Raw genomic sequence first — 26175 nt, forward strand, 5'->3', positions numbered from 1 at the left:
GCATAATTTTGTTGCACTTGCATTTCCCACATCAATAAGGCCCTTGCGCTAGGCTAAACGTACCAGGCAGGTCTGAAGATTCTAAATTTGTGAATCGCTAACGATTTTTAAATTATGGCATAGTATTGAAACGGGGAGAAACATAATTACACAAATAGAATTAATATTTATACAATGAGAGACAGCGAAGGAGCCAGGCAATGAGGGCCCAGCGTTCGATTACTTCTCTCTTTTCACATTCCACGCACGAGCTCGCCATTTCATCCTCATAGTTTTTCACGCGTAACAATATTGTATCTAGACATTTTAGTCTTGACGTTGCAAACTATCCTACTGAAAAACGAAAAGTTCTACGGGGCAATAACCTCCAACAATCTCATCAAATCACATAGACTCTCATACGGTGCACATCATTATCATAAAATATCTTCCATAATTTATGTTAATGCACAAGAAACTATGACATCTTACGCAGTTATATGCCACTTGTATGTGATTTCTTACGTGAATTGTGTGAGGTTGTGTGAGAAAATGTGAGGTTATTGCCTCATACTATTTTTTCAGTAGGGAAATAAACTGCAACAAATCGTGTCTGATCATGCTTGATCGAGCTTACACTCAGCAAACTAGGTTATCTATTTTAGTATAAGCTGGATTAGCAACACAACATAACCAATTATAGCAAAACTTTCGCATGTATAAGCGAGCGCCGCCGCAGCAAGTTTCTTGCTCCCACTAATATTGGGCGAGTGCAGTCCTTAGACGAAAGCTTTTTTTAATTTTGTTTGAAGCCAGCCGTTGCGGAAAAACAGCTTGCTTTTTTTTTTCCTTCTCGACACATGTATTTTTATAGAGATCTCAAAACAGCCATTTGAAAAATGATTGCCACTGGTCGCATTTTGGGTATAAAAACGAAGGGCTAGTAACGTCGTATCCGCTATTACTACCAACTTTAAGCCATTAATTAGATTTTCTTATAGGGATAAATTACTGAGCATATAATAAATGTCACGACAGATGACTTTCTCAGTAACTGAGGACACAAATAGTCTGTAAGTCTAGCCCTTAAATGTTATTTCACTAGATTCGCCAAATAAAGCGAGGTGACCAGGTGATTCGGTAAGGCGACCGCCGTTCGCTCCCTCGCTTGGTGGGCAGCCCTTATTTAGGCGAAGGCGTCCATGATATCGATATCTCTCCTACCCTGGTGTTTCTTAAAAGCTCCCGTAAACTGCTGTTTGTGAAACGTTTTCCGGGTCATCAAGTTAGCTAGGGCGAAAGAAATGTTCTCCTCATACGGACCTGTTGTAGGTACCTCGGCGATAGCCAGGTCGGAACGCTTCCATATGTAAAGGGAGGTCATGGATTCATAAAGTTAAGAAGTGCATGGTACTGGGCTTGTTGAAACATCTCAAATTCTGCGCTGCTTAGTTGTACAACTAAGGTGCCCGTGTACAACTAAGCAGTGCAGCATTTATAAGGAGTCATTGATTCTGGGAACCCAAGGGGAGATGCACCATCGTACTGTGCGAGCGACCTCAGGCTTAATTCCTAGACACATTCGTAAACTGTTCACCTTACGAGAGAATAACACATTGCTAATGAGAATGTACTCCCCGAGTATATTCTGCAGCTGGAGCTCAGTGACATTAGAAGCCGAGCACCCGTCTCGCGTCGAGTCGCGTATCGCCGTGGTGCGCTCGCTCTTCGCCCGTTCCAAATTCTTACCCCCTGGCAAAAAATTTGTTCCCTTTATTTCAGTTTTCCGGCTACCTCAACGGATAATGCGAAAACTATACGGCAGCTGTGTGACAAACCGAAAACAACTAGCGAGTCTGATACATTTATCGCGCGCGCCCTTCAGGGCGAATTATGAATTTTCTAGGCCAGCAGACCTGAGCAATGAGGAAACTCCATGATTTTTTCTTCCGTACGACGCTTGCCACCGTCGAGATCGCGTGAGTTTTCGCCTTCATGGATCGCAGCCTATTTGCCCGTCATTCCGGCCTTTCCGCCAACAATGGTGTTAAAGTGACAGCATTGAAATACCAGCTCTGCAGAGAACTCGGATGAGGAGGTGATGAAGGGTGGTAGTTCCTGGCCCTACGGGGCTGGGACGGTAGGTCAAAGCCGCTTGCGGCGGAGGCTAGACAGCCACCGAATTTTATCCGTTGTAGGCCGTCATTGCACCCGCCACTGCTTCGGTGGTGGACGACGGCTGTTGTTGCGGCGCGCTTCTTTCTCTCGCTCTTCTTTTTCCCTTCTTCTCTATTTTCTATTCTGTCTGCACGAGGTTCTCTCTTTCCACTTTCATTCCCACCTTCCTTTCTTCCCTTACGGCGCGGTTGAGGTGTCCATAGAAAACAAGTGAGACAGTTACCACGCCTTTCGCTTCCTATAAATCAATCAATCAGCAGAAGTGGTTCAGCTACAGAGCCAGTAGCAGGCCCGGGCATTTCCTTTTCCTTCTTCCTACGGCCACAACAACTACAAGCTCTGCAGAAAATCCGGCGTCAGTGTTGTGGAGAAAAGTTATGGGGATGACTCAGACAGGTGGTATTTGGCTAGGGTAATGGCCGTGCTGTTATTAGTCTCCAGGTTATGTCTGCATGTGTTGCCAAGTTTACTCGGGAGCGGGAGTTGAAACAAATCAATAAAACTTGTCTCCCCCGGGAATCGAGCCTGCATCCCTTGAATCCCCAGCCAGCTTGGAGCCCAGCACTTTCTGCGCCACGCCCCGGATTCTGACACGCTCTTCATATTTCTCATTGTCTTGCCCCGCCGGGGTGGTGCAGTGGTAAGACGCCCGACTACTGTGCCGGAGTACCCGGGTTCGAACCCGACCTCGGCGGCTGCGTTTCGATGGAGGCGAAACGAAGAGGCGTCCGTGTGCTGTGCGATGTCAGCGCACGTTAAAGATCCCCAGGTGGTCGAAACTACTCCGCAGCCCTCCACTACGGCTCCTCTTTCTCTCTTTCCACTTTCATTCCCACCTTCCTTTCTTCCCTTACTGCGCGGTTTCGGTGTCCACAGAAAACAAGCGAGACAGTTACCGCGCCTTTCCCTTCCTGTGAACCAACCAACCAACCAACCAACCAATAATTCCCCTTGTCTAACGTGATGATTGCAGGATTCCGCTAGTGACAGATACTGCGCCTTTCCTTTCCTGTAAACTAATTATAGAACGCCGATGATCTTTGATGCGTTCAATGAAATGCTGGCCGTGTTCGACAAGGGGCGAGCGAAGTACCGTCATGACAGGCCATGATGTCACCAGACAATTCATGAATATACGAAGCTGACCCCGGCGGGCGTTCGATCCAGGCGTCCGTGCGGCGCATTTCATTTGCCGCTTCCTCAAACGCCGCTAGCCAGCCTAATGGTTGGTTTGGTTTGGTTTGTGGGGTTTAACGTCCCAAAGCAACTCAGGCTATGAGAGACGCCGTAGTGGAGGACTCCGGAAATTTAGACCACCTGGGGTTCTTTAACGTGCACTGACATCGCACAGTACACGGGCGCCTTGCTTTTCGCCTCCATCGAAAAGCGGCCGCCGAGCTTCGATCCCGCGTCCTTGGGAACAGTAGTCGAGCGCCGTAACCACTGCGCCACCCCGGCGGGGCCCAGCCGCTGATGCCTGCTGTGCTAACGTAATCTAACATATGGGTCTGCTTATGTTTGCTATGTGGTGCCGCGCGGCACCACATAGCAAACATAAGCAGACCCATATGTTAGATTACGTTAGCACAGCAGGCATCAGCGGCGTTTGAAAATTATTTACAGATTAAAAAAGGCGCAGTACCTGTCACTTATACATTTACCATGCTATAAAGGAATTGAGCATGGTGTCCGAGAGGCAATGGTCATATGCTTACCGATGGCTGTTCTTGGCCGTATACGGGGCTCGGACTGAGTCGCTTTGGGACGTTAAACCCCGCAAACCACAAACAACCTCTTGTACGCCGTCATTGCACCCGCTACCGCTTAGGTGGTGGACGATGGCTGCTGTGGCGTGTGTCTTTCTCTCCTTCTTCTTTTTCCTTTCTTCTCTATTTTCTCTTCTGTTCGCCCCGCCGGGGTGGTGCAGTGGTAAGAGGCCCGACTACTGTGCCGGAATACCCGGATTCGAACCCGACCTCGGCGGCTGCGTTTCGATGGAGGCGAAACGAAGAGGCGTCCGTGTGCTGTGCGATCTAAATTGCTCCGTAGCCCTTCACTACAGCTCCTCTTTCCACTTTCACTCCCACCTTCCTCCCTTCCCTTACGGCGCGGTTGAGGTGTCCACAGAAAACAAGTGAGACAGTTACCGCGCCTTTCCCTTCCTATAAATCAATCAGGCAGCGGAGGTGGCTCAGCTACAGAGCCAGTAGCAGGCCCGAGCATTTTATTTTCCTTCTTCCTACAGCCACAACAACAACAAAAAATTACAAGGGTTCAAAGTTTCTAAACCAAATATTGAGCGAAAGCATTAGCTGCGGGTGACCGAGCGTTCTTCTTCTCTTTTTCTTCTTCCTCAGCCCACATATAAATCCCCGCTTTAACCAACCGATATGAACGTGCCTTAGTGGCCTATGGGGGTAACGTGAATGCCAGGGTCCTAGCAGATGATTCTGACATAACCGTCCCATGTGACACGAGAGACCCAAGTTGGCAGCTCCTGCCATCTCGGGGTCGTCTACGGGGGTCGTCTAAAGGTGAGAGGTCAAACGTGGTTACCGCCGGGACCGCGCTGACGGCTTCAAAGTGCGAGTAGTATTGCTTTCGCAATAAAACAGGAAGGTGGGAGTGATGATGTGAATGATAAGCTCTTTATTTACTCCCAAATAAGGGGAACCAGCCGAAAGACTGGTTGCACTGCTTAGAGAAGGTCAGCAGGAATCCCTTGGTACTCTGCGGCCTCCAATGCGCGCAGAATGAGCTGGCGCTGTTGGGCGAGCTCGGTGGTACGCAGGAGGGACTCCCACGCATCCACTGTAGCTGAATTGTGCACGTTTTGTCGTGTACATGTCCACACCATGTGAATAAATGTGGCCGGTTCTGAGCAGTGTTTGCAACTAGGTGCAATAAGATTTGGCAAAATTTTGCTACATAGCCATGGGTTGGGAAAGGTTCCTGTTTGTATTTTGCGCCAATGAACGGCCTCGCGCCGGGATAGTTCACGGTGTGCAGGGGGGTAGAGACACCGTTCGAGCCGAAAATGCTGGAGGATGTCCGTGTTCGTAACAAGGCGTGAATAAGTGCCTTGGGAAGTGTCAGAGGAAGCTGCAGGCTGAGGAGGGTGCTCCGACCGGTAGCGGAGTTCTCGGGTTAAAGAATGCGCCTGTGCGTTCCCGCTGAGCGCCTCATGGGCTGGGGCCCATATGAGAAGACGAGGTATGAAAGAAGAGAGGCCGATAGAGGGGCCGTAGTGGAGGACTACCATCCACCGCGCTATAATAGCTTTCGCCTCATCGGACTGCTCTCCCCTCCCGAGGCTGTTGAACATTGCCTTAGTCTTCAGCCTATTGAATTTCAAGCCTACGTTTCTACTTCTCCTGTCTAGGTGCCGATAGGGTATGTAGAATGAAAAGACAAAGTACTCTAAATTAATTGTGCTCCAGCCCATTCCTTTATATGGGAGCTTCACAAGCTTGCGAAATTTATGTCTGAGCGCAAATTTTACTAAGTGAACTGAATGCGCTCTCGAGATGTAGCATAATGTCTGCCCATAGTGTCCAATTATTTTGGTAAATATATTTTCTTATTTGCAAGCACAGTTGAAGCAAGAAGCTTGCCCGGTTTCAGGCACTCTGTGCTGGTCAGCTCCAGCAGAAGCTATCCGCCAATACGCATGCACTTGAAGCCGACGCCAAAAATCTCTTCGAAAATTGGAAAGGAGTGGGTGCAAGCAATGCACTCGACATCAACGAGCGCCATACACCTCCTTCCTCTCCGCCCTACCCCCACTTCCCCATCCAACATCAACCTGCTGAAGCAATGAAGACACCTGACAGCAGTTACTGACTCCCCGAAACCACCCTTCTTTGTTCGCGTTACTGCTCAAGGAATGCGCTCGCTTCGTTCGACGGTTTAAGGACTCATGCTGCATTGGTTTGGTTTAGTTTGTGGGGTTTAACCCCCCAACCTTTTTTTTTTTTTTTGACCTCGTGCATGCTGCGACCGACTGACCAAATGGACGGTGGAACACAGCTGTGCCTTTTCGACCAAGGACTTTCACGTCTGACCGCAACCAAATTTTTACATTGCGTCGATGCGCTTATCAGCACTGGCCGCTAAATGTATGAGTGTATTTCTTGGTAATAACTGAAACGTAACATTTTGTATGCACATTTATCTCCCAAAGTTTTGCCAGGTGTAGAATGCAAAACGACAATTAATTTATCGCCGCTTAGTCTCCAAGCCTACAGAAATGTTCGCTTACGATTTCAGCAAATGAAACTCTAATTTCTAATTATTTATTTCTACCTTTCCTTAAGCTCGTTGCCTGATCCACCAGGAACCGGATTTTTTTTTTTTAATATGCGGAGCATATCCTAACTTTTTTTTTAATGTACTCGTAGATGTGCTCTTCAACTGAAATAGCTGAAATTTTCACGGATGGCCCTCATATGTATTTGCTTCTATAAATTTTCGTGCTCCACGCTTTTGTACGCCATGGCTGAGAGACCGCATACAAAAGCAAGCGATCTTAAGTTATATGCTGCAGGTTACCCTTATTTTTTTTCTTTTTTACGTCGTCACCGTAAAAGTGATCGCTGACGATGGTCGAAAGAGTTACTTTTCGCTCAGCCTCAGCCGACTTAGTTCGGAATATTTCTCTGTTGATGCCAAAATTAGGGATTCATTTGCTGCACACAATACTATTGTTTGTTGTATAAATTTGTGTTCTGGAAAGATGGAATTAGCTCCAAAAATGCAAGCACGTTATTGAGCGAACGTTATGAGTAAAATGCTGTAGTGTGGCGTGAATTTCCCAGCCTCAAGGCTGTTCTGAGCGACCTTTTTTTTTTTTTGAGGTCTGCTTTAAAAAAAAAAAAATCTTACTATTCTGTAACTTCCTTCTTTATGACCAGAAATATTTAAACTGATCCGTTTCTTCACGAAGGTTTCATTTCGTTTTCCTTGCAGTGCCCACCTGACCATAAATTCTCCTTTCAGGGTCTGCACTATTCAATCACGCTGTCCATCCCTCCGACGAGTGTAATGCAGTACCTTGAGTATCATCAGCATCGCCGTCGTGAGGAAGAATGGAGAGAAAGAAATCAATCATTTAGCCATTTGGAAGCGGTGTGAAGCGGTCACAGGTGATGCTTTAGACACGCTAGTCATGCTTCCCTTCAGCTTATAACAGTCCTGCGTTTTTTATTGGCCAGCGCTTAGTACATTCCATTGGTGCTTTTCCTCTTCATTAAAGCGTATCAGGTGTCCAATGCCTCTCAGCAGTCAAGCTCTCTCAGTGTATTTCTTTTCGATGAAACAACGGAATAATTATTCCTCCTTGGGCCTCTTCACGTGCTTTATGACATAACCCAGTCGGAAAAAACTACAGAAAATGTTCTGTTGTTACGACAGAAGTTCTGTACGGTTTTTGACGGGAAACCCAGTGACAACAGAATAATCTGTAGTAACATCAGAAATTTCTGCATTTACAACAGAAAAATGCTACAGAACTACAGACAACAGAAATATACTACAGAAAAACTACAGAACTACAGAAAAGTACTGCAGAACTACATACAAATCTGACGTTTACGACAGAGCTACAAAATATTCTGTCGTATTTTTGAAACAGTTCTATAGTTTTTTACGACTGGGAAATATCGTTGCTGTACACAAATTTTGAGATGCGTCTAAAAGAAATCACGTCAACGTGTCCTTCATTTCGTTCCCAATAATTGCCTGAGGCTGCCCGACATTTAATATGGCTCGCTCTTGAGTCGAAAAGCGTTCCGCCTTTTGAATTAGCTGGAATAAAGCACAATTGTAACCTACGACGTGTTTTTTAAAGTCGCACGTGCATAATTTTCATATGCGGCGCAAGAGACCATTTTTCGCAAGAAAATAACTTGTCTTGATGGTTGCCGAACTACAAGCTTCACATATCGCGATAATGTTCCCATGCAGTGTTGACTTATAACGCCAAAACGAAAAAATTCCTGGTAGCTTGACTATAAACTTGGAAACCTCGCTGCAAAAGGAAATGATTAAACATATATTACCCGTCCAGCAAGATTGTGACAGGTAAACTGCTGTTGATATATCTCTGACGGAGACATAGACACGGTACGTACACTTGAAGAGCCCGCAAGGGTATACTTGTTCTGATTTTATTTTTGTTTCTGCAGATGCCATACCTATTACAAAGACGACATCGACATCGCTGAAATACAGGTGTCCATCATCAGATGGAATACCGGAGCAATCGACCGCAGGAGAGACTGAAGAAGATATCTGGCTGAATTGCTTTCTCAGACGGCATATTGAACTGACTAACATTAACCCCTTACCCTGCTCTGAGGCAATACCGCCGGCGCCTTTTGGAAACCCACCCTTACCAGCGACCTAAATACTCATGCTGCTACCCCTACATCGCCACTGGGCCTGGCACCGGTCACAACTTATGCACCGTATCTTACTCAAACCTTTAGGCCTTATGCTCGCCCTGTTATTAAAAATAAATAAATCTAATTCAAAAATGCACATTTTTGGCTTAATTCTTTTCAGTGCACTTTCCAATGAGTTGCACGAACATCTCTATGCTCGTGAATGCCACAAACAACGGAGTGGCAAGAAAATATTTAACCAGTATATAAATTCCGATACTAACAGGAATGGCTTACAAATTTTGCGGTGCTAATGAATTTCAGATCATGAAAATATTTGCAAGCCAGTGAAGTACCGGATGGTAAATATTACGATAGCCGACAAATATGATTGTTTCCCAATCTAGAACAGCCAGTCAATAGGAATAAATATAATTATCGGTTTGAACCTGGAAGACCAACGTCTTGGGTATGGCGGCTTTTCAATTGCTGAATATAATTCCTACAACTGTTTTTAGCCCGACAATATATTGGCCCGGGCAACATTTGGGTCAAATGTCAATAAACGTACATTGGTGCCATTTTTGTTTCGATGATGAGCCGGTACTGGTTCAATGCTGTTGTGCTTTTTGGATTGTGTATGAGTTTGGGGCAGTGCTTTATCTTTTTTTTGTTCACTTCTTCAATAATGTTGTTGGCTACGGAGAAAAACACCGAAACAGCTCTCGCTCCATCCGCCCTCCTAATTCTGGGTCGTCCGCCTCTGGTGTTTCCCACAGGACGACAGCAACGTTGAGATTATCCTGGCGCGTGCGAACCGTGGAGAAGAAAGAAGAACTCGAAAAATCTGGCGGCTGTTTTATTCTTGCTCTGACACAATGTCTGTCGGGGATGCCCAGGCTGCCCGTATTAGCCGTGATGGCCTGTCAGATAAATTCGACGACCTCGGCACTGACATTCCTGTCTACCCTATTGCCAGAGTACCAGCCGCCCAACTGCACCCCGGAGCATCGCCAGATGCTCCGGATGTAATCGTCGTCATGAGCCCTGGAGGATTGCCTTCACCCTCGGCTCCCCAGTCCACTCCAGAGCAGACTTGGACTTCTCCAGAGCTCAGATTTGAGAGCCGCGGTGAACAAACCGCTCTGGACGAACGACTGTGCATGCAAGCCTGGATACTGTGCGCAGGCCTGACGTTCCCGCTCGTGTTCTCATCGTGGCTGATGATGGTCCCATACCTGGTACGCAACAGTAGAGCCAATCTGCCTGGAGTTGGCGGAGAGTTCACGCTGCCTGCACATCCTTCATCAACGCTTCCAACACAGGCATCGGCGCTAACGACATATGCCTCGCCATCGGCGCCAACACAGAGATCGCCACCATTTTCTACGTCGTCTACACAGACATCATCTGCGACTACAATTGATGTCTGGAATGGTGTGCCTCCAAGCTGTCTAATCCCACCCACCATCTCGCAGCCTCCCTCAAAGCTTCGGCGAAGCCCTCAGTACGCCGGCCCACCGCCACCTCAGCGCACGAGGCCTTTCTTTTGCACCTACGAAAACACACGTGTAGGTTCCAAGACGTCTCGATGGCATTTCCTGTTCGAAAACTTGCCGTTCGCCCTCTGCACTCATGTCGTGTACTGGTCGGTGGGAGTAGAGAACGGAACCCTGACTAGCCGAGTGCCAAACTTTGACCAGCATCATGGCCTTCACGAGCTTCGTAACATCACGGACCGCCTAGGATTCCCCCGCATCAAAATTCTACTGACACTTGGCGGCCACCAGCAAGATGCCCCCCATTTCCTGAGACTAGGTAGGGACCCTACTACTATGCGACGTCTAATGCGCAGCGTCATTCATGCCATGACGTATTACCGCTTAGACGGGATAACCGTAGAGTGGGTAAATCCCAGAGCGGGCTGTGGAACCACGGATGCTACAAGTGTTCTGGCCCCCCTTTTCCGCAATCTACGGCAAACATTTGATCAAGAAGGCATGTTTGACGGTATTATTTCCTTCGTGCTGCAAAGGTCACCATCACGCCAATACGCGGACTTCGTGGATAGCGTGGCTGATGTGGTTAACTACTTTTTTATCGGCAAGGACAAGTATTTGGCCGCTTTACCTGTTTTCTCTCCCCCTTTCTGCTCAAGATGCACTGACCCTATCCACCAGGATATTCGGCGGTACGCTCAAAATTCATCGCACGTTAGGTTCGAACAGCTGTGCATCGTCGAAAGCCTAGCATTAAAAACGACTTTAGGTAATATGAATGTAACCACGGGCGCTATAGATATACGAGATGGTATTTATATATCATCTCTCCACGACCTGTGTAGCAGACAAACATTGTGCAGGAACGACAGTATCGGTGGATCATGCGTCGTCCACTTTAGTTTGAAGAAGCGCCCGAATGGTCTCGCCCATGCTTTCTTTCTAGCGACTAGTACTACTGCAACGCTCAAGGAACTGGCAGACTTGAGCTCCATACCCGGTCTGTCCAGCTTGTTTTCGCAAGGGATAGCTTGTGTGATGGTGACCCGCATGGACACAGACAACTTCGCGCGAACGTGTGGACCTGCCTTCAGACAGCACCTTCTTACAGAGCACGTGTACTACGGAACATTAGGCCAGAACAGTACAGGGGGCTCGATTCTCGAGGCGGCCCCGTCGTGCTAGTATAAAGGTGCTTTTGATCATGCAAACTTTGGCGTGCGTAGTGCAGAGGACAGATAATAGGTTTCAACGTTAAATCCAAGACGTTTAGGACTAATGTTTACGTCTTGTGTGCCACCCTCCGTGGTAGTCTGTAATAGCTTCAGTGTGAACAAGGGAAACATAGCGCTCCCAAAATATCCTAATTTTTGCCATATTGAGTAACCAGAGGACTTTGTCAGCTACCTTGTTAACTGTGATGTAAGACGACTAAGTTACCAGGGGCTGGCTCCTAAAAAGATATATTTACTCTTGCTTTTTGTTTTGTTTTGTCCAGAACGTTCCTTTCGCTGTAATTACTCGGCCTTTACCAAAAGCTGCAAACCCATGAAGAATTAGCAGTTTTGCTCTAAACAGTGAATGAAATTAAATTAGCCAAAGAACTAATGAGCATATTGATGGATAAACGAATGAATGAATTGTGTTTTCTGTGCTTTAGTATGGGCGCAAGGTTGTAAAGCTAAAAATAAATAAAGATTGTTTTAACGGAGAGGTAAGGACCATCGAGATAATTAAGCGGGAACTTCACAACAGAAAACCTTTCACAATGGGAAGGCATTTAGTTGTGGCGCCGACTCCACGAATGGCTTTGAGCCTAGAAGAAAAAAAAAAGGCGCTGGTGATAACAACTCGGTAGTTGCCAACCTGGTAGAGACGAACGATAACAGCGAGTTGCCCGCACCGAAAGCTTTTGCTCCACTTCCGGTTCAGCAACGTTAAACCCCTCTAATTTGTATACCATTTTGTTCTCGCTTAACTTGAGGTCAGATGAAATTTGCCGTCGACCTGCGGCGCGCTGGAGGAGAACAACGCTGCACTGATGGGTAGATAAAGGGCCCTGTCGATATGGTTTGAACTTTGCACATGCTGAGGAAATCATAACTTGCAATTGGAAGAGGGTCATATTTGCCTTAATGTGTATCGGGATGCCGCCATGATCGAATTACCGGTTTGTCGATGCGATGTTCGCGCCACAACTCTAAAAAATTGCTTTGCTACCCGAAGTGGGTGTGACTCAAATATCATGCGTATGTTCTTTTAGAACGGCATGCATTTGTCTGCCCTATTAATGCGTTAACTTCCACAGTTCTTTATCTATCGAGACGCTCACCGGAACATTTTTTTCAGTGGCCACGTCAGGTAATGAGTACCTTTTATCCTTAACCTTTAAGGATTCTGTGATCAGAAAACTAATAAAGGTAGTAAGTAGAAATGAAATGAAATTAAGACTCATAGGTTATTATAAATGTGTCGCGCTGAGCGTGTGGTAGGTGGTCATGATAACAGTTTACCGAGCCACGAAATGAGGAAAATACTAATGCTTTAGAATAACAGTGGACTGAGCTGTAGCCTTGGATCTTTCGATGAGCATCGTGTACACCTTTAGGAGGCGCTATACGCGACGCGGTTCGGCCTTGAGCTGTTGCGGGTCTTAGGGGACCTGCCGTCTTTGGATTCACGTATTTCGAAGACTCTTGTTTTGTCAATCGGTTCAATACAGTCGAACCCAGACAAACCTTCAACGGTCACAGAGTGTGTATTGTTGTAATATTATATCAAGCGGCCTTCCACACAACAACTAGAAATAAAAGGAAGAGGCTAGAGAGAGTGTCTTTCATTTTTTAAAATGGTGTTATGTACTTTTGATCAGACCTCGGTGCTTTTCAAGCAATTCAACGCGGTCACATGCTCCTCGTAAATACAGTTGCAACGATTACTTTTCTAAGAGCGTGACAATAATGGCGCCCTGGGCCCGTATTCCGAGTGTGCGTCGTTATCGAAAGTGTCGCTATCTCCCCGACCTCGAGTCATCTGATTGGTGGAAACGCCGGAACATCGTGCTGCCACCTCTTCCGGTTCCGTATAGTGACAGCACCCGGTTCCGGTGTTTCGACCAATCAGATGCATCGAGGTCACATGAGATAGCGACACTTCGATAACGACGCAAACTCGGAATACGGGCCCCGATGAGTCATCTACTGCTACTTCTGCTCCTGCTATTATTAGTACTACTACTGGTACGACCACTATTACTACTAATGTCATTAGGATCAGTAGTGGCATTCCGCAATTTTTCCAGGCCCGCGCACATGCAACATTTCTACTTTGCTCAAAATCTCTAAATCTAAATCTTAGAGCAGTTAGAAACACTTTCTAACATTTAACTTTACTGACCTATCAGGAGCCAGGACATCAGCGGGCCAGATTTAACTCAGGTGCGGGGCGAAGAGCCGATGCCTCGCTCTTTCTTTCTCGTACTTGCAGTGCGAAGAGCCAGCGGCGTTTGCTTCTTCAGCATCGCAACCCCTGCCGCTGCGTCTCCTCCTTTACACACCTGGTAAACATTATTCGTAACGGTACTCATCTACATAAATATACTGCATTACTTGACATAATACCACAGAGCTTTCCAGTCCTTTGTTTCATCCATTCCCGCCGCCGCCACCGTTGGCTATCTGGGTCGCCTCCTGAGACTTCCCCCTTCAAGATGCCCTCAATACCTTCGTGTCGTCTAGACCCGGTTGCGTTGTCCTTAGGTTCGAAGACAAGGACGGAGGTGTCGCACGCTGGAACTAGTGTTTCGGCTGCGTTTTCTTAACGTTCGGAGACTATAGCTGTGAGTGACACCGCAATCAATGATTCAGAATCAATTTAGCACGCGTGAAGTACCTGATGCGCTGAGGCATCGGGGAGTACACAGACGGTTTTCGCAATTCACTTTCACCGTAACGCGGATTAGATGGAGGCCGCGGAGGCCTGTTTTCGATGAAGGCGAAAAGCAATGCACTCGCGTGCTGTGCGATGTCAGAGCACGTTAAAGAACCCCAGGTGGTGGAAATTTCCGAAGCCCCCACTACGGCATCTCTCATTGCCTTGAGCCTCTTTGGGATGTTAACCCCATAAACCAAACCAAAGCAATCATTAAACAAAGTGTTTGCCCCGGCGTGGCGGGGCAGTGATTAGAGCGCTCGACTACTGTTCTCAAGGATGCGAGATCAAATGCCGGCCGCCGCGGCCGCTTTTCGATGGAGGCGACAAGCAAGGCACACGTATGCTGTGCGATATCAGCGCAATTTATAGAACCCAAGGTAGTCGAAACTTCCGGAGGTCTCCACTACGGCGTCTCTCATATCCCGAGTCGCTTTGAGACGTTAAACCCTATAAACCAACCAAACCACAGTGAATCCGGGTTGCAATGGTTTATTCTAATAATTCTACAGCGCAATTGCCTTCATTCTTTTACACACAGTTTCTTCCATTCAGATCCAGGTATGCGTACCGGCATGAAGTATGAAAAGCAGATCGAACGCTCGGCAAAAGACCCTGTTCAGGCCGTATGGGTGTCGTCATCCAAATAGCGCGAACATCCGGTTATCAGCAGCTGTGCATATATATATTTTTTACATTCGACACCTTGCTTTGCCACTAGAGCACCACGTAGATGCTTTCCACCGATCGCACCTGGCACAGCAATTTCTCATGCGGCAGCGACTGTCGCCCGCGATAGTGAACCGAGAGTTCAAAGCTCCCCGATAGTGCTCTGATCTCGCTTCCTTCACGACGATGTCATCGGCGTCTTCCTGCGGCGCGCGAACAAAGGGCGGATAGTATAGCGAAGCTCCAGTGTACATGCGTTGAACAGCAACCCGATAGATGCTACTGTTTCGAACTCTGTCACTCCGAAGACGCGAAAACGAGCTCGCACTGCGCCGTCTCCTAAAACTGGGATGTGTATACCCCCGCGCTCATGGCTGCTCTGGTGACCAAATCGTCTCAAAACTAACGTCCTCAGTTCCGTCGACATATTTTCCGTACTGCTGAGCATCTGTTAAGACACTGAAATTAAATCATGCTAGCATTTACGCTTAGCGGGCAAGAAGTCGGATCTACATCAATTGCCAATTTTGCATAAGGGTCATATTGGACTGGCCGTAGCCACTAGTGCGTCAATATTATTCAACATTTCTTTGATTAATTTGAAGACTGAAGTAAAAGAGAATAAGTGAACAAAGTTTAAAAAAGTATTTAAAATAATTTTTGTAATTGTCTTCAGAACTTTTTATTGCTCGTGGTTTTCTGGAAAATAGCTCGATTGTATCTCTGTATTGAAACGTTATACAAGTATGACCTATATCGGCTAGATAGATGAAAGTGCTGAGAACGTAGTGTGAAATTATTGCTGCTCTGCTCTAAACCTTGTTTAGGAAAAGGCCGGCAAATAGGCAAAACTTCGTTTCTTGGCCCGACTTTGAGAATTTTAAGTGAACTTGTACAATATCTAGAAAAGCGAAAATTAACTGAATACAAGTAACAACATGCACATATTTAGTCAGATAATGTCGGCTACATAACCTTATTATATTTTGTGTAATTACCAGCTAATGTTGGCCAAAACCAGAAGATAAGCGCGACACTCCACCTCTTCGTCATTATTAATTCTCTGTTGCTGAAAAAAAATGTTTGCCAGCAAAACCAACTGCACATGTCTCCTTGCACGAGACTTTACAACTCTTAAAACTGAAAGAAATAATCGTTTCAATTTAAATATGGGTTTATTGTACCTTTAGTCTGGTAGTGTCCTTCAATACTATTATTTAGCCATCCAGCGATACACTACCACTTACAACCTTTATATACAAGTAGCACATTGTGGACAATCATAAATGACTTCTTGCAGAGAAACACGGGCTATTGGACTTCTCTAATGAAAGGTGACGGAAGCTATTCTTACTTTTGTTATAGCGCAGCGCGTATTCAAATCGCACAAAGAGACACCTTTGAAAATAGTAGGAAGGCCAATGATGCCACATTATTACAAGCATCATCTTTTCTTTGTACAGTGACTATGTTGTGAGCTCTTTAATCAAGCTGGCAGAAACATGCATTGTGAAAAATTAGTGATGCTCGTAGTTTAGTCCCGCAAACATCATTACTTCAAAAACATGCAACTTTGGACAGTTTATCTTAGAGAAAAATATAAATTATTAATGCAATAAGTCGCATTAATAATTTAATAATATAATAGTATCGGTGAAGCTTTAGAAAATTCAGGCATCTCGAAATCATTTTCTCGTCAATATAGCGTACCGCCCAGGATGTTGTTTAGTTGAATTCATGATTTATTTCGGCGGGCAGCTTAAACCTTCCAAAAAAAAAAGTTTATGTATGGTCAAGGTCACAGTTACGAAAATCCATGGTCTCAGCGGCAGCTAAATTGAAGATACGTTTAGCTGCCTAAATATTGTGTGCGTCTATTCGTTATAGACAGCGTTATTGTCAAGTTTTTGAGTGGCCCTGGATGCTAACGAATTTCAAGTCTCTGCTGCAACAAAAGAGTCTCCTAAAACTGAATTCCCCTCTTCAAATATCTTCTCGATTTACATGCCGACAGGATTGTTGCTAAACAAGAAGGTCGGTAACGAAAAATATATTTCCAGAGAGGAAATGTGGCCTAACAACGCGAGAGGATTGGCTCGTCTTGAAGTAAATCAACTATTTCATCAATGATTTGTATCTTTCAAATTCCACAAGCAAAACGCAGCTTCACCCTGGCGATACATTGTCCTATAATGGGGTGGCCGAGTATTGACAGCATTTGTTCTCCTGGAGGTCTTTCAGAATAAGTGGGAAAATTATTTGTGAATATTTGCTTCATTTGGTTCTTCATTACAATGCCTAGTTTTTGAAGCCAACAAAAGGTGCTGTGTTTTTATGTGCTTTACAAGGGCGTACAGATGCCAATGTCACTTTCTGTCAAGTTAGCGATTCGTGAGAAATTAACTGTCCACATTTTTTTTTCTTCTTTTAGAGTTTGTTCCATTATGGAGGCCATATCAGAAAACAAAAAGAATTGCCGGACACAGGCGATGGATACGCACTGTTCAGAGTAATGCTAACAAATTCGCGGGGCTAAAATTCTGTCCACGTAATGTTCAAATCCATTGTGTAGCCGTTGAACCACTTTAGCTTACCGCTTTCAATGCGGAGTCTGCCGAACCCGGATTCTCTCATGTGCTTAGTCCTGAGGGAGCTTTTGGTAAGGGCCTGCATAATTGATGACGGCGAGTACACGGAGCCATAGCTGATTCTGAAAAAGTAAAGATAGTGAACAAAAGAAATCATGGACTGCTTTCCACTCAACGAAAACTTTTACGGTTCTCATCAACCTTTTGGAACATAATGGTATATACCACTTGATACGTTGCTTCGGCCAGTGCTTCGACTTTACTTACTAAGTGTTCGTTTATGACCAAGCAATGACTGCCCGACAATCTCCTACCAAGCTTGCATGGGATCAGTCCTTTTAGAAGAAGAAGGCACCCTTCGATGTAACGTATGATTGGCCATGTGGCATATTGCACGTTGAGATATACGTATCACAAAGAAATACAAACAATGCAAAATTGTTCGCCAGTTTCGGAACTATTGAAGAAAGCTCACCCATTTTGTCCTCCGTAATCGGTAGCTTGCACGACGTGGTACATGTCGCCATTCTGGAACGAAAAAACAAAGGCTTGAAACTTAAGTACAACGACATACTAATGACGAGGGCTGTATCATACTTTGTGACAGGAACTGCTGAGAGTCGCCAGCACATAGTTGGCGTGTACCTTTTACTTTGTATCGAAAAAAGGAAAAGGAAATATTCTACAGATACTCAACAAATATCTGGCTGTCTCACCTATGCGAAGAATTCATTGAGTGTGTTTTTTCGGAAAACGTACTGCACAATAGCGTGTTGAGTGAACAGATGAGCTGCCATTTCGTTCGTTCCTGACGTGTGTTTAGTGCGGGTGCCATTTCAAAATGCTGTATGAGAAGGTACCGTCTGTCTTCCCTGAAAATCTGTGGCCTGGAAAACGAGAATAACGGACGAAAACTCCAAGGACTTTTCGACTATTCTGACACTGTTTCAGTTTCAAATCGCCTATATCATACTGTTGCTAAACTTTTGTTTAATTCTAAATCCAATACTTGTCTGTCCAATTAAAGGAGGAACGTTCTTTGATCCGGGATTACACCTTTGCAATGAATAGATTGTGGCTTTCGTAGCCTAGCGAGATCCATGTCCACTAGTGTGCGCCAGTGCGAAATAATGGCAATTTGTTCACATATTGTAGATAGTAGATGTGAATACATCTTAACTCTTAGCTCCCTATAGACGTTAGGGATTGATGAACTATCTGTTGCTTGTGTGCTACGAAATACTACTATCCAAACCCCTTTAATTCAATTCATCATACAGTTGCCCCAGCCAACCGATAGTGTAATAGTGCCAGGTCCTGGTTGCTCGAGCAGGCAAGGCGAAAGTCTAGAAAAACTCATGGTGAAAATCCAGCGTTCGCGAAAATGTGTTCGCGGGATTCCGCGAGATGAGTCCGCGAGACATCGCAATAGATTCTGACATCGACATAAGTTCCACTTTCGTGTAGTTATAGCCTTCATTCTCGAAAGTTGACGAGGAGTCGTGAGATGTCGAAGTTGCCGACAACGAAGAAAAAGAAAAGAAAGAAATGATATTATAACAAGTGCATGAACATGCAAAGTAGAGCTAGCAGAGTAGCGATATACATAAGAGGTGAAGGGAAGAAAGCGAAGAGGAGCAGGACCACAGGATTTCGCCATGCAGTAAACTCTTAAGCGAAGCTAAGTGAAGTCCTGTAATTGTTTTGTAATTCGAAATTACAATGAAGTACGGTGAGTTTTTTTTAGAGGTTTCATTTATCCCTCTGTGGGAAACACGACATGGCCAATGCTAATCAAATTATTGTACACATTGCAATTAAAAAAAAATATTTGTTTGTACAGTTTAACAACATTATCTATCGTTCTGGCTTTAACAGTTAAAAAGCAAGCCAAAAAAGGCTGGGTTTCCACTCAATTTATGCGCTGTGACCGAAAAGGTCTTATCATGGTGTCAGCATTGCTGATTTTTGCGATGCATAAACTCTACAGCGCTGCAAGAAATACGTGATGCAAGCAGCGATTCTTTACATGTCGCATATTTAGATTCTGCTAGAAAACATCAACAACGCGGTAAAAATAACCGTTGTCAGAAGAATTCATATTCATAGAAAAATATTTAGAATTCTTTATTGAGTGTGAGACCAGACGAATGAAAAAACCGACGCCATTCATCAAGCACTTATCAGGATATTTCACTAAGTTATGGACGTTAATACGTGTAGTTAAGAGAAAACTTATAAATTTCTTCTGGACTGGTTACATAAAACGCAGAGCTATGGGCATCTGTAGAAGTTAATTTACTCCACCTCTAAATATCCAAAGTGATGTTCCTGAGCTTGTGGGCCATCAGAGGGGCGGCCTGCAAAATCAATATCAATCAGTTTCACTTGACACAGCACAGATAAATAGGAAAGCACGCACACGCTCACTGTCATCAGCTGTTTATAATGCGTGATATTTACTTCAATAGGAGATTTGATTGTTCTTACAGTCATACATTATCTCGGTTTGGAATTGTTGTTTATGTTATTTTTTGGCTAGATGCTTTCTTGGAGTGCTTGATTACAATGTGCGCACAATGAAGAAGGAGAAAAATTGGTATTAGATACTTCCGTCCTCAGACATGTCTTCCTTTGACACTAATATTGAATGCGTCATGGGTGCATTTAAAGAGCTTTATTCGATAATACCTAAAACGTACTGTATACTAATATATTCTGCAGTATGTGTGGTCGGTTTGGTACTCCAGGGTTGCCTGTCACACAACGTCAAAGTTCGTTGCATTTCCTGTCAGACACTGCAACAGGCGTTCCAAAAATTCTGCAAATGTATACCCAATCTCCGGTGCATCATTTATGCTTGAGCTATGATGCAAAGTCTGCAATAAGTGTGGGAAGTATCTCAAAATATTGACAAGTTGTTAAATGCATACGGCTACAGATATTGGCAGAAATATTATAAGATAATATTGAAGAACCTTAAACGAGTAGCACCGATAACAATATCAGCAGCAGAGAGGGATCGGAGGCTGAAATCAATAAGAGGAAATAGAAAAAAAATAATTCGGGTTAGAACCTCAAGCATCACCTTATAGTTACGAGAAGGCACCACTGACGGCTCCAGTGTGCTTCACCTGTTGAGGGCACGTCCGCGCGCTTTGCTATTGTCCTAATCACCATGCCCTTAATCTGTATTATTATAACACCCGTGCTCATGAGCCACCTGCCGGAATCCGGAACTTTAACGGGAAAGACCATCCGACACAGAAATAAGGCTCCGCTTAAGCCTTGACGTAGGAAAACGTTTCTGCAGAATTCGATTGCTTTCTATCCTCGTATATCAAATTCTTCCCAAGTTGAGACCTCCTCTCAGTTTGTGACATCACCAAACCTGCTCCCAATCAGTGCAAAGCCATGTCATCTGCCAACCTTCACAATCCAAGGCCATGCTCGTGATCCTTGAACTCCAGCGCCTGTTTCTTTTTACAACGGGGCCATGTTTTGTCGCGTTAAATGTCGCACCTCTAGACATGTGCTGCTGTGATTGTACATTAGTGAGCAGAAAGGCAAGAGCGACGTAACCTGATACCAAAACACGCATGAATTAGGCGTTCCTGGGCACTACATAAAATAAAACAAAAGCAAAGGAATCTATAAGGTGCAGGAAAAATAGTAGTCACATTCATATTCGCCACCGATTCATTCACACAAATTTGCCTAGTCATCCTTATTCTGATCGCTTCCTAAATTTACTTTGTGAGTGGACCAATAGCATACTACTGTGGTTTAGTGTGGCAAGTGTAGATAGCAAAATTCATCTCACCAAGGCCACTTGTCACACCTACGACGGCTGGCAGGTGGATCATTCACTGAGATGTCACCGCCGCTGCCGAGTATTCATCGCCATGGAACTCCCACAATTGTCAAATACGAAATTCTGCCCACCTACATATTGTCCCAGAAGCCGTTATAAGATTTACTGCTCACCAATACACAAGCACCTACGAAGGGAGACACAGCTAGGCAACCGATACATTACCGAGGCCCAGTGAGACGACGACGAGCGCGTGCCAGTTTCCCGATCTTCACTTAAGTGTAGTAGAGTACGGAGATCACCCCTACCGGTAGAAAGAGGATCCTCCTTATTCGGGCGGAGAGGTGAAAAGAACCAGAACCGCAGGGTGCGTGAATAACAAATTCGCATGAAAAAATAGAGGGACGCAGTAACTCGAGGGAAAAAGTATGGGGCTTGGCTTACTGGGCGTGGAATGGCTTCATTCTGGCACCGTGTACGACTTCGGATTGTGTCTGCCGTCTCGAGGAGCGAAAAGTAACTTGCGGAAGCACTTCGTAAGGGCCGTCATTGAGTTTTCGCAACATCTCCTATGGGCCGAAGTAGGGGAACAGAAGCTTCTCGGAGCGACCCCGCTGGTAAACTGGGATCCACAAGCAAATTTGGTAGCCAGTGCTGTAAATTACCTTCCTGTGACAAAGTTTGTGGCGTTCAGCGTCACTCGCTTGCTGTGTATACGCGTTCTAAGTATAGGCAGTTTGCGGGTTATTTCAGTGTACTGAACGAATTGGTCAGCGCCATCGAGGGTGGTGGGCAACGCCTGGCCGTAACACTGCGTCCACAATTGTGACGGTTTCCCTACTGTACACTAAGCGACACGGCGTTAACCGCGTCGTCTCCTGACCTGCAGTGTTATATGGAAATGCGACATACAGTAGTGTCTGGTCCCTGTTCTTGTGATCAACGTCTAAGCGCATAGAATTTATATCGGATATGGTCTTTTCAGCCGCTCAGTAAAGCTATTCGTCTGATGATTGTATGCTATTTTTATACAGTAGTGCCACCGAGCTGCACCTCTTCTTGGGTTAGAACTAAAAGTAAATATTAAAAGGACCAGTTAAACCACCGCGAAGCATCGTGACGAAGGACTGGATTAAAGATATAAAAGTGAGCAATATCAATAGGGGTGCCTGGGAGGGGAGTTTTTTTTTTTTTTTTTCACAATATTGAGTGAGGTAATACGACTACATTGTACCAGTTGTTCAATGCTGATGTAGGAAACGGCCAGAGCACGTCCATATTGTTTTGGCGAAAATGTACACGAATGGGATCAATGTGTCTTCCGACGTTGGCAATCAAGGCAAGTCTTAACACAGAGCTGACAGCAGCAGTATGCTTGGATCATTAGTACATCTGCGATACCCGTGCCAATGTCAGAGAAAAATAGAGATTCCTGGCAGAAAACTTATCGCCGTATGCTTACAAAATGTCGTTCCGGAGCAGCTTCGGTACCAGTAGCAGGTCTGAGGGTCTGTGGAAGCTTGGTTTCTTATGTAGATGACGCCGTCTCTCAAGCAGAACGACAATAGGCCGCGCCTAAAAAGGCGAGACGGCGACAGGGCGCTTCCATCGAAGCGGTCGTGTGGGGCCGCAGTGCGGTGCAGTCTTGCTGCTGCTGAGCGAAAGCAGGCTTCGTGAAAGCGAGGAAAAAAACGGAGTCATCTATCTCAAAGGAAGACCACGGGATAACATCACGGCACAGAAAGTCAGCGTCATCGTTTCCTGTCGAGATTATGTACTATAGTCACGTCGACCTCCTGTAGGCAGAGGCTCTAGCGGGATAACCACTCCGAAGGGTATTTATGTTCTCTATCCAATAACGTGAGCAGTGATCACTTAAAACCCTAAACGGTCGACAATGAAAATACAGCCAAAATACGATCAGAGTGCGGCTGGCGTAAGCAATCGCCTGCTCAACAAAATCTTGTTACTGAACGACTACTGCATTGAGGCCGAAGTTGTTGAAGTCAGTATGCGAATCTCTCTGCATTCTGGTTGAAGTGATCTAATGGTCGTTGTTTGGATGGCGTTTTCGAAGCCCCTCGAAAGCCCTTTGCTGCTCATTGGCCCAGATGAAATATTGTTCGTCCTTTGTTGAAGTAGTTAGTGGTTTGGCTATCCAGAAGAAGTTATGCACAGAGCCTGTCTGATATGCGCAAAGGGCCACCAAAAAGGACGCCAAAAGCCTTATCTGTCTGGGTAGCGAAAACAGCTAGGGGCCTCTGTCCTCTCTGGATCAGGGTTAATACCCCCAGCAGTCACGATGTGGCCCAGAAGCTACAGCCTTGGGATGCGAAGTGCACCTTTCTGGTTTTAACGAGAGGGCAGTAGAGCGGATGGCATCCAGTAATGCCGTCAAGCGCTTCAGATAGTCGTTGGTCGCAGACAAAATGACAACGTCGTCGTCAAGGTAGACGAGGCACCACTGCTATTTGAGGCCCTCTAGGCGAGTATCCATCATTATTTGAAAGGTGGCAGGAGAGGAGCGCAAGCCGAAGGGAAGCACCTTAAACACGTGCAATGCGTCAGGAGTAAATAACTCGGCCGTTTCGCGATCATGCTCTTCGACTTCAATCTGCCAGTAGCCACTGATGAAAAGGTGTTCGGCGTGCGGAGTCGGTTTAATTAGTCACCAATTCGAGGCGATGGGTATACGATCTTGATTTTGCTCAGCCTGCTGTAGTCGACACAAAATCTTAATTTTCTGTCCTTTTTTGCGACCAGCAAAACTGGCGAGGTCTACGGGCTTGTGGACGGCTTTGTTACATAATCTCGAAGCATTTCAACAACTTGCACACAATAGCCTCATGTTGCTTCGCAGACATTCGGTATAGGTTTTGGCGGATAGGGCATTCGGTGGGATATATTTTAATGTGGTGCTTTACTACTGACGTCTCTTTGCTCCTGGGAGTGATGACAAAGCAGTCATTGTAAGACTGAACAATAACTTGAAGGTAGCGCTTCAGATCAAGAAAAAAAGTCATGATTTACGTCAATTTTAACTGCATGACCAGTGCTTTCGGAAAATTCTCGATGACCAGTGGTGTCACACCGTGGCGGAGGACTCTGGCTTCTTCAAAACAGGCGACGGTAGTACCTTGCGATACGTGGTGGTGTTCAGAGCAAATGCTCGTAAAGTGAAGTTCAGACCGCTTGTTTTGCAAGAAAATAACCCTCGAGCGACGTAGACATTTAGGCTCAACAATATAGATACGTTTCTTTCCTAAATGCCTTAAGGCACGGGGATTTATTGTTCTGGACTGCAACAAAACAAGCTGCGCGCAGAGGTACAGTGATGAGGTCATCACACACGTGGAAGACTGGCCCGCCTGGTGCGCAGTCGTCGGAAATTGCGTTCTGGATGGAAACTATCACCATGAGTTCGCGGAGGTCGATGAAGCGTCATTTTCCCGAAAAAAGCAAATCAAGGCCGATGATCAGGGCAGTGGTGCAGTATGTGATTGGCTTCATCGGGAAGCGCGCCTCATGGGTAGGTTGTTTGGCTTGCGTCACGTGTGTGCTTTCCTAACGGGCGGTCGAATGGGAGGCACACCCGTCGAAACCGGATATTGGTCGTGGATGGGAAGGGAAGGGGCAGCGGGAGGACGATTGTGCTGGCGCAGAAGTGCGCAACATTTCGCTGCAGGTCATAACATATGGCGCAGGCGGCTGGAAAGATGGCACTGCCGGCATTTATGGGCTGAGGGTTTCAAGAACAAACATGCTTCGAACACTGATATTGCTCGAAAGAGGGCAGCTTTTGCAGGTCTTCGCGTACGATACTTCGAATAAATTTCCGGACAAAGGAAAGTGAAATTCCACAGCAGTGATGTTGGCCGGATGGTCAAAATGCGTAAGTCGCTGCTTCAGGATACGCTCTAAGCTTGTCGTTTCCCTCGATAAATGAGCCACAGTAGAAGGCCGGCGAACAGTAGCTCCTTGACGCCTAACTTGATGGCGCACTCCTTTGCCTCTCACATTATGGATCTATACGGCTGAAAATCCGAGTCATCTCTTCCACGAACATGGAGACGCTCTCATTATGCCGCTGCGCTCGGAACTGTAAAGCCAGTTCAGCTATCGCTTTCTTTCATTGCTGCCCAAACTTCCGAGCAGCTGCCGTCGGAAATCTTGTCAGGTGATGATGTTAGTCTCATCGTTTTCGAACCACTTCTTGACGGGGTTTAGGTTGGTGCCCAGGAAATCTGCTTTCTTATCTCCACTGGCTTCTGTGATATTTTTGTGGATCGTGCTGGGTACATTCCATGTACGAAGAACTAATGGGCGCCTCTAACGCCCAGCTATACACAGTGGACACAACACTTGTGCACAAGGCGAGCCGCCGCTTGAATGGCTTAGCTCCCGAGTGTCGTCCCCTTCACTCCCCACTTCGAACCATGGTGATCACTGCGGTAAGCCAGTCCGTTCATCTTCCTTCAAGTGTACGGCAGCTGCTTTTTGATGCTCCTCGTACACCCAGCACCTCCTCTAAAATGTCGCAGAAGCTGGTAGCTTGATATACTGGGCACCAACACAAACTCACTGCCGAGAGCCAACAAGGCTAGGCTAACCGATCCGTCATCGAGCCGCACATAGACAAATACGAGTGCGTGTCAGTATCGAGCTTCGCCATCAGTATTTGACACTGCGGCAATATTAAAAGGCAGTACCTCGTGTCCTGACTTTGTAGCCCCACAGACAAGTTTCCTTGGTCTGGCCTCCGACTGTGAACTCCCCGGCCATCATACCAGTTTGATCGTACGTGTCCATATCATGAACCAGCCTGCAAGAGGAAAAAAAGACAAGCATATTGTATGCACAAAGTATGGTTGACGCATCAGCATAGAATAATTTGGAAATATTTTGAATTACTTGAAGTTTCCTTGACAAAACGCCTCACAATATCTTCGATTAAAGATATTTTTTTAGTCAATTTCAGTATCTTCAAGAAAGCATAAACAAAGATGTGACATTCTTCCCTCAAGACCGCTTACCAGGTGAGGCGACGCACTTCTCTATTTTATTGCATTAGGTGGCCTTCTAAGGGAGAGAAACAATTTTATTTTATACAGCAGTGGCAATCCTAAAACTGCAAT

At 45.7% G+C, this 26175-nt stretch overlaps 1 protein-coding gene across 1 annotated transcript in view; it reads right to left on the reverse strand.

Moving 5' to 3' along the window:
* Nucleotides 1–25860, reverse strand: part of LOC146196144 (uncharacterized) — a 127249-nt gene extending 101389 nt beyond the window's left edge. Inside the window, exons 1-4 of the mRNA XM_084596332.1 lie at nucleotides 25750–25860; nucleotides 19534–19586; nucleotides 17702–17754; nucleotides 17233–17348 (exon numbers count right to left, since the gene is read on the reverse strand). Coding sequence (XP_084452458.1) covers nucleotides 17233–17348; nucleotides 17702–17754; nucleotides 19534–19586; nucleotides 25750–25849 — 322 coding nt within the window. The 5' untranslated portion in view covers nucleotides 25850–25860. The remainder of the gene's footprint in view (nucleotides 1–17232; nucleotides 17349–17701; nucleotides 17755–19533; nucleotides 19587–25749) is intronic.
* Nucleotides 25861–26175: the final 315 nt, after the last annotated feature.

This window comes from Amblyomma maculatum, chromosome 3 (genome assembly GCF_055883805.1).
Source record: "Amblyomma maculatum isolate TAMU_Amacu chromosome 3, ASM5588380v1, whole genome shotgun sequence".
NCBI classification, from domain to species: domain Eukaryota; kingdom Metazoa; phylum Arthropoda; class Arachnida; order Ixodida; family Ixodidae; genus Amblyomma; species Amblyomma maculatum.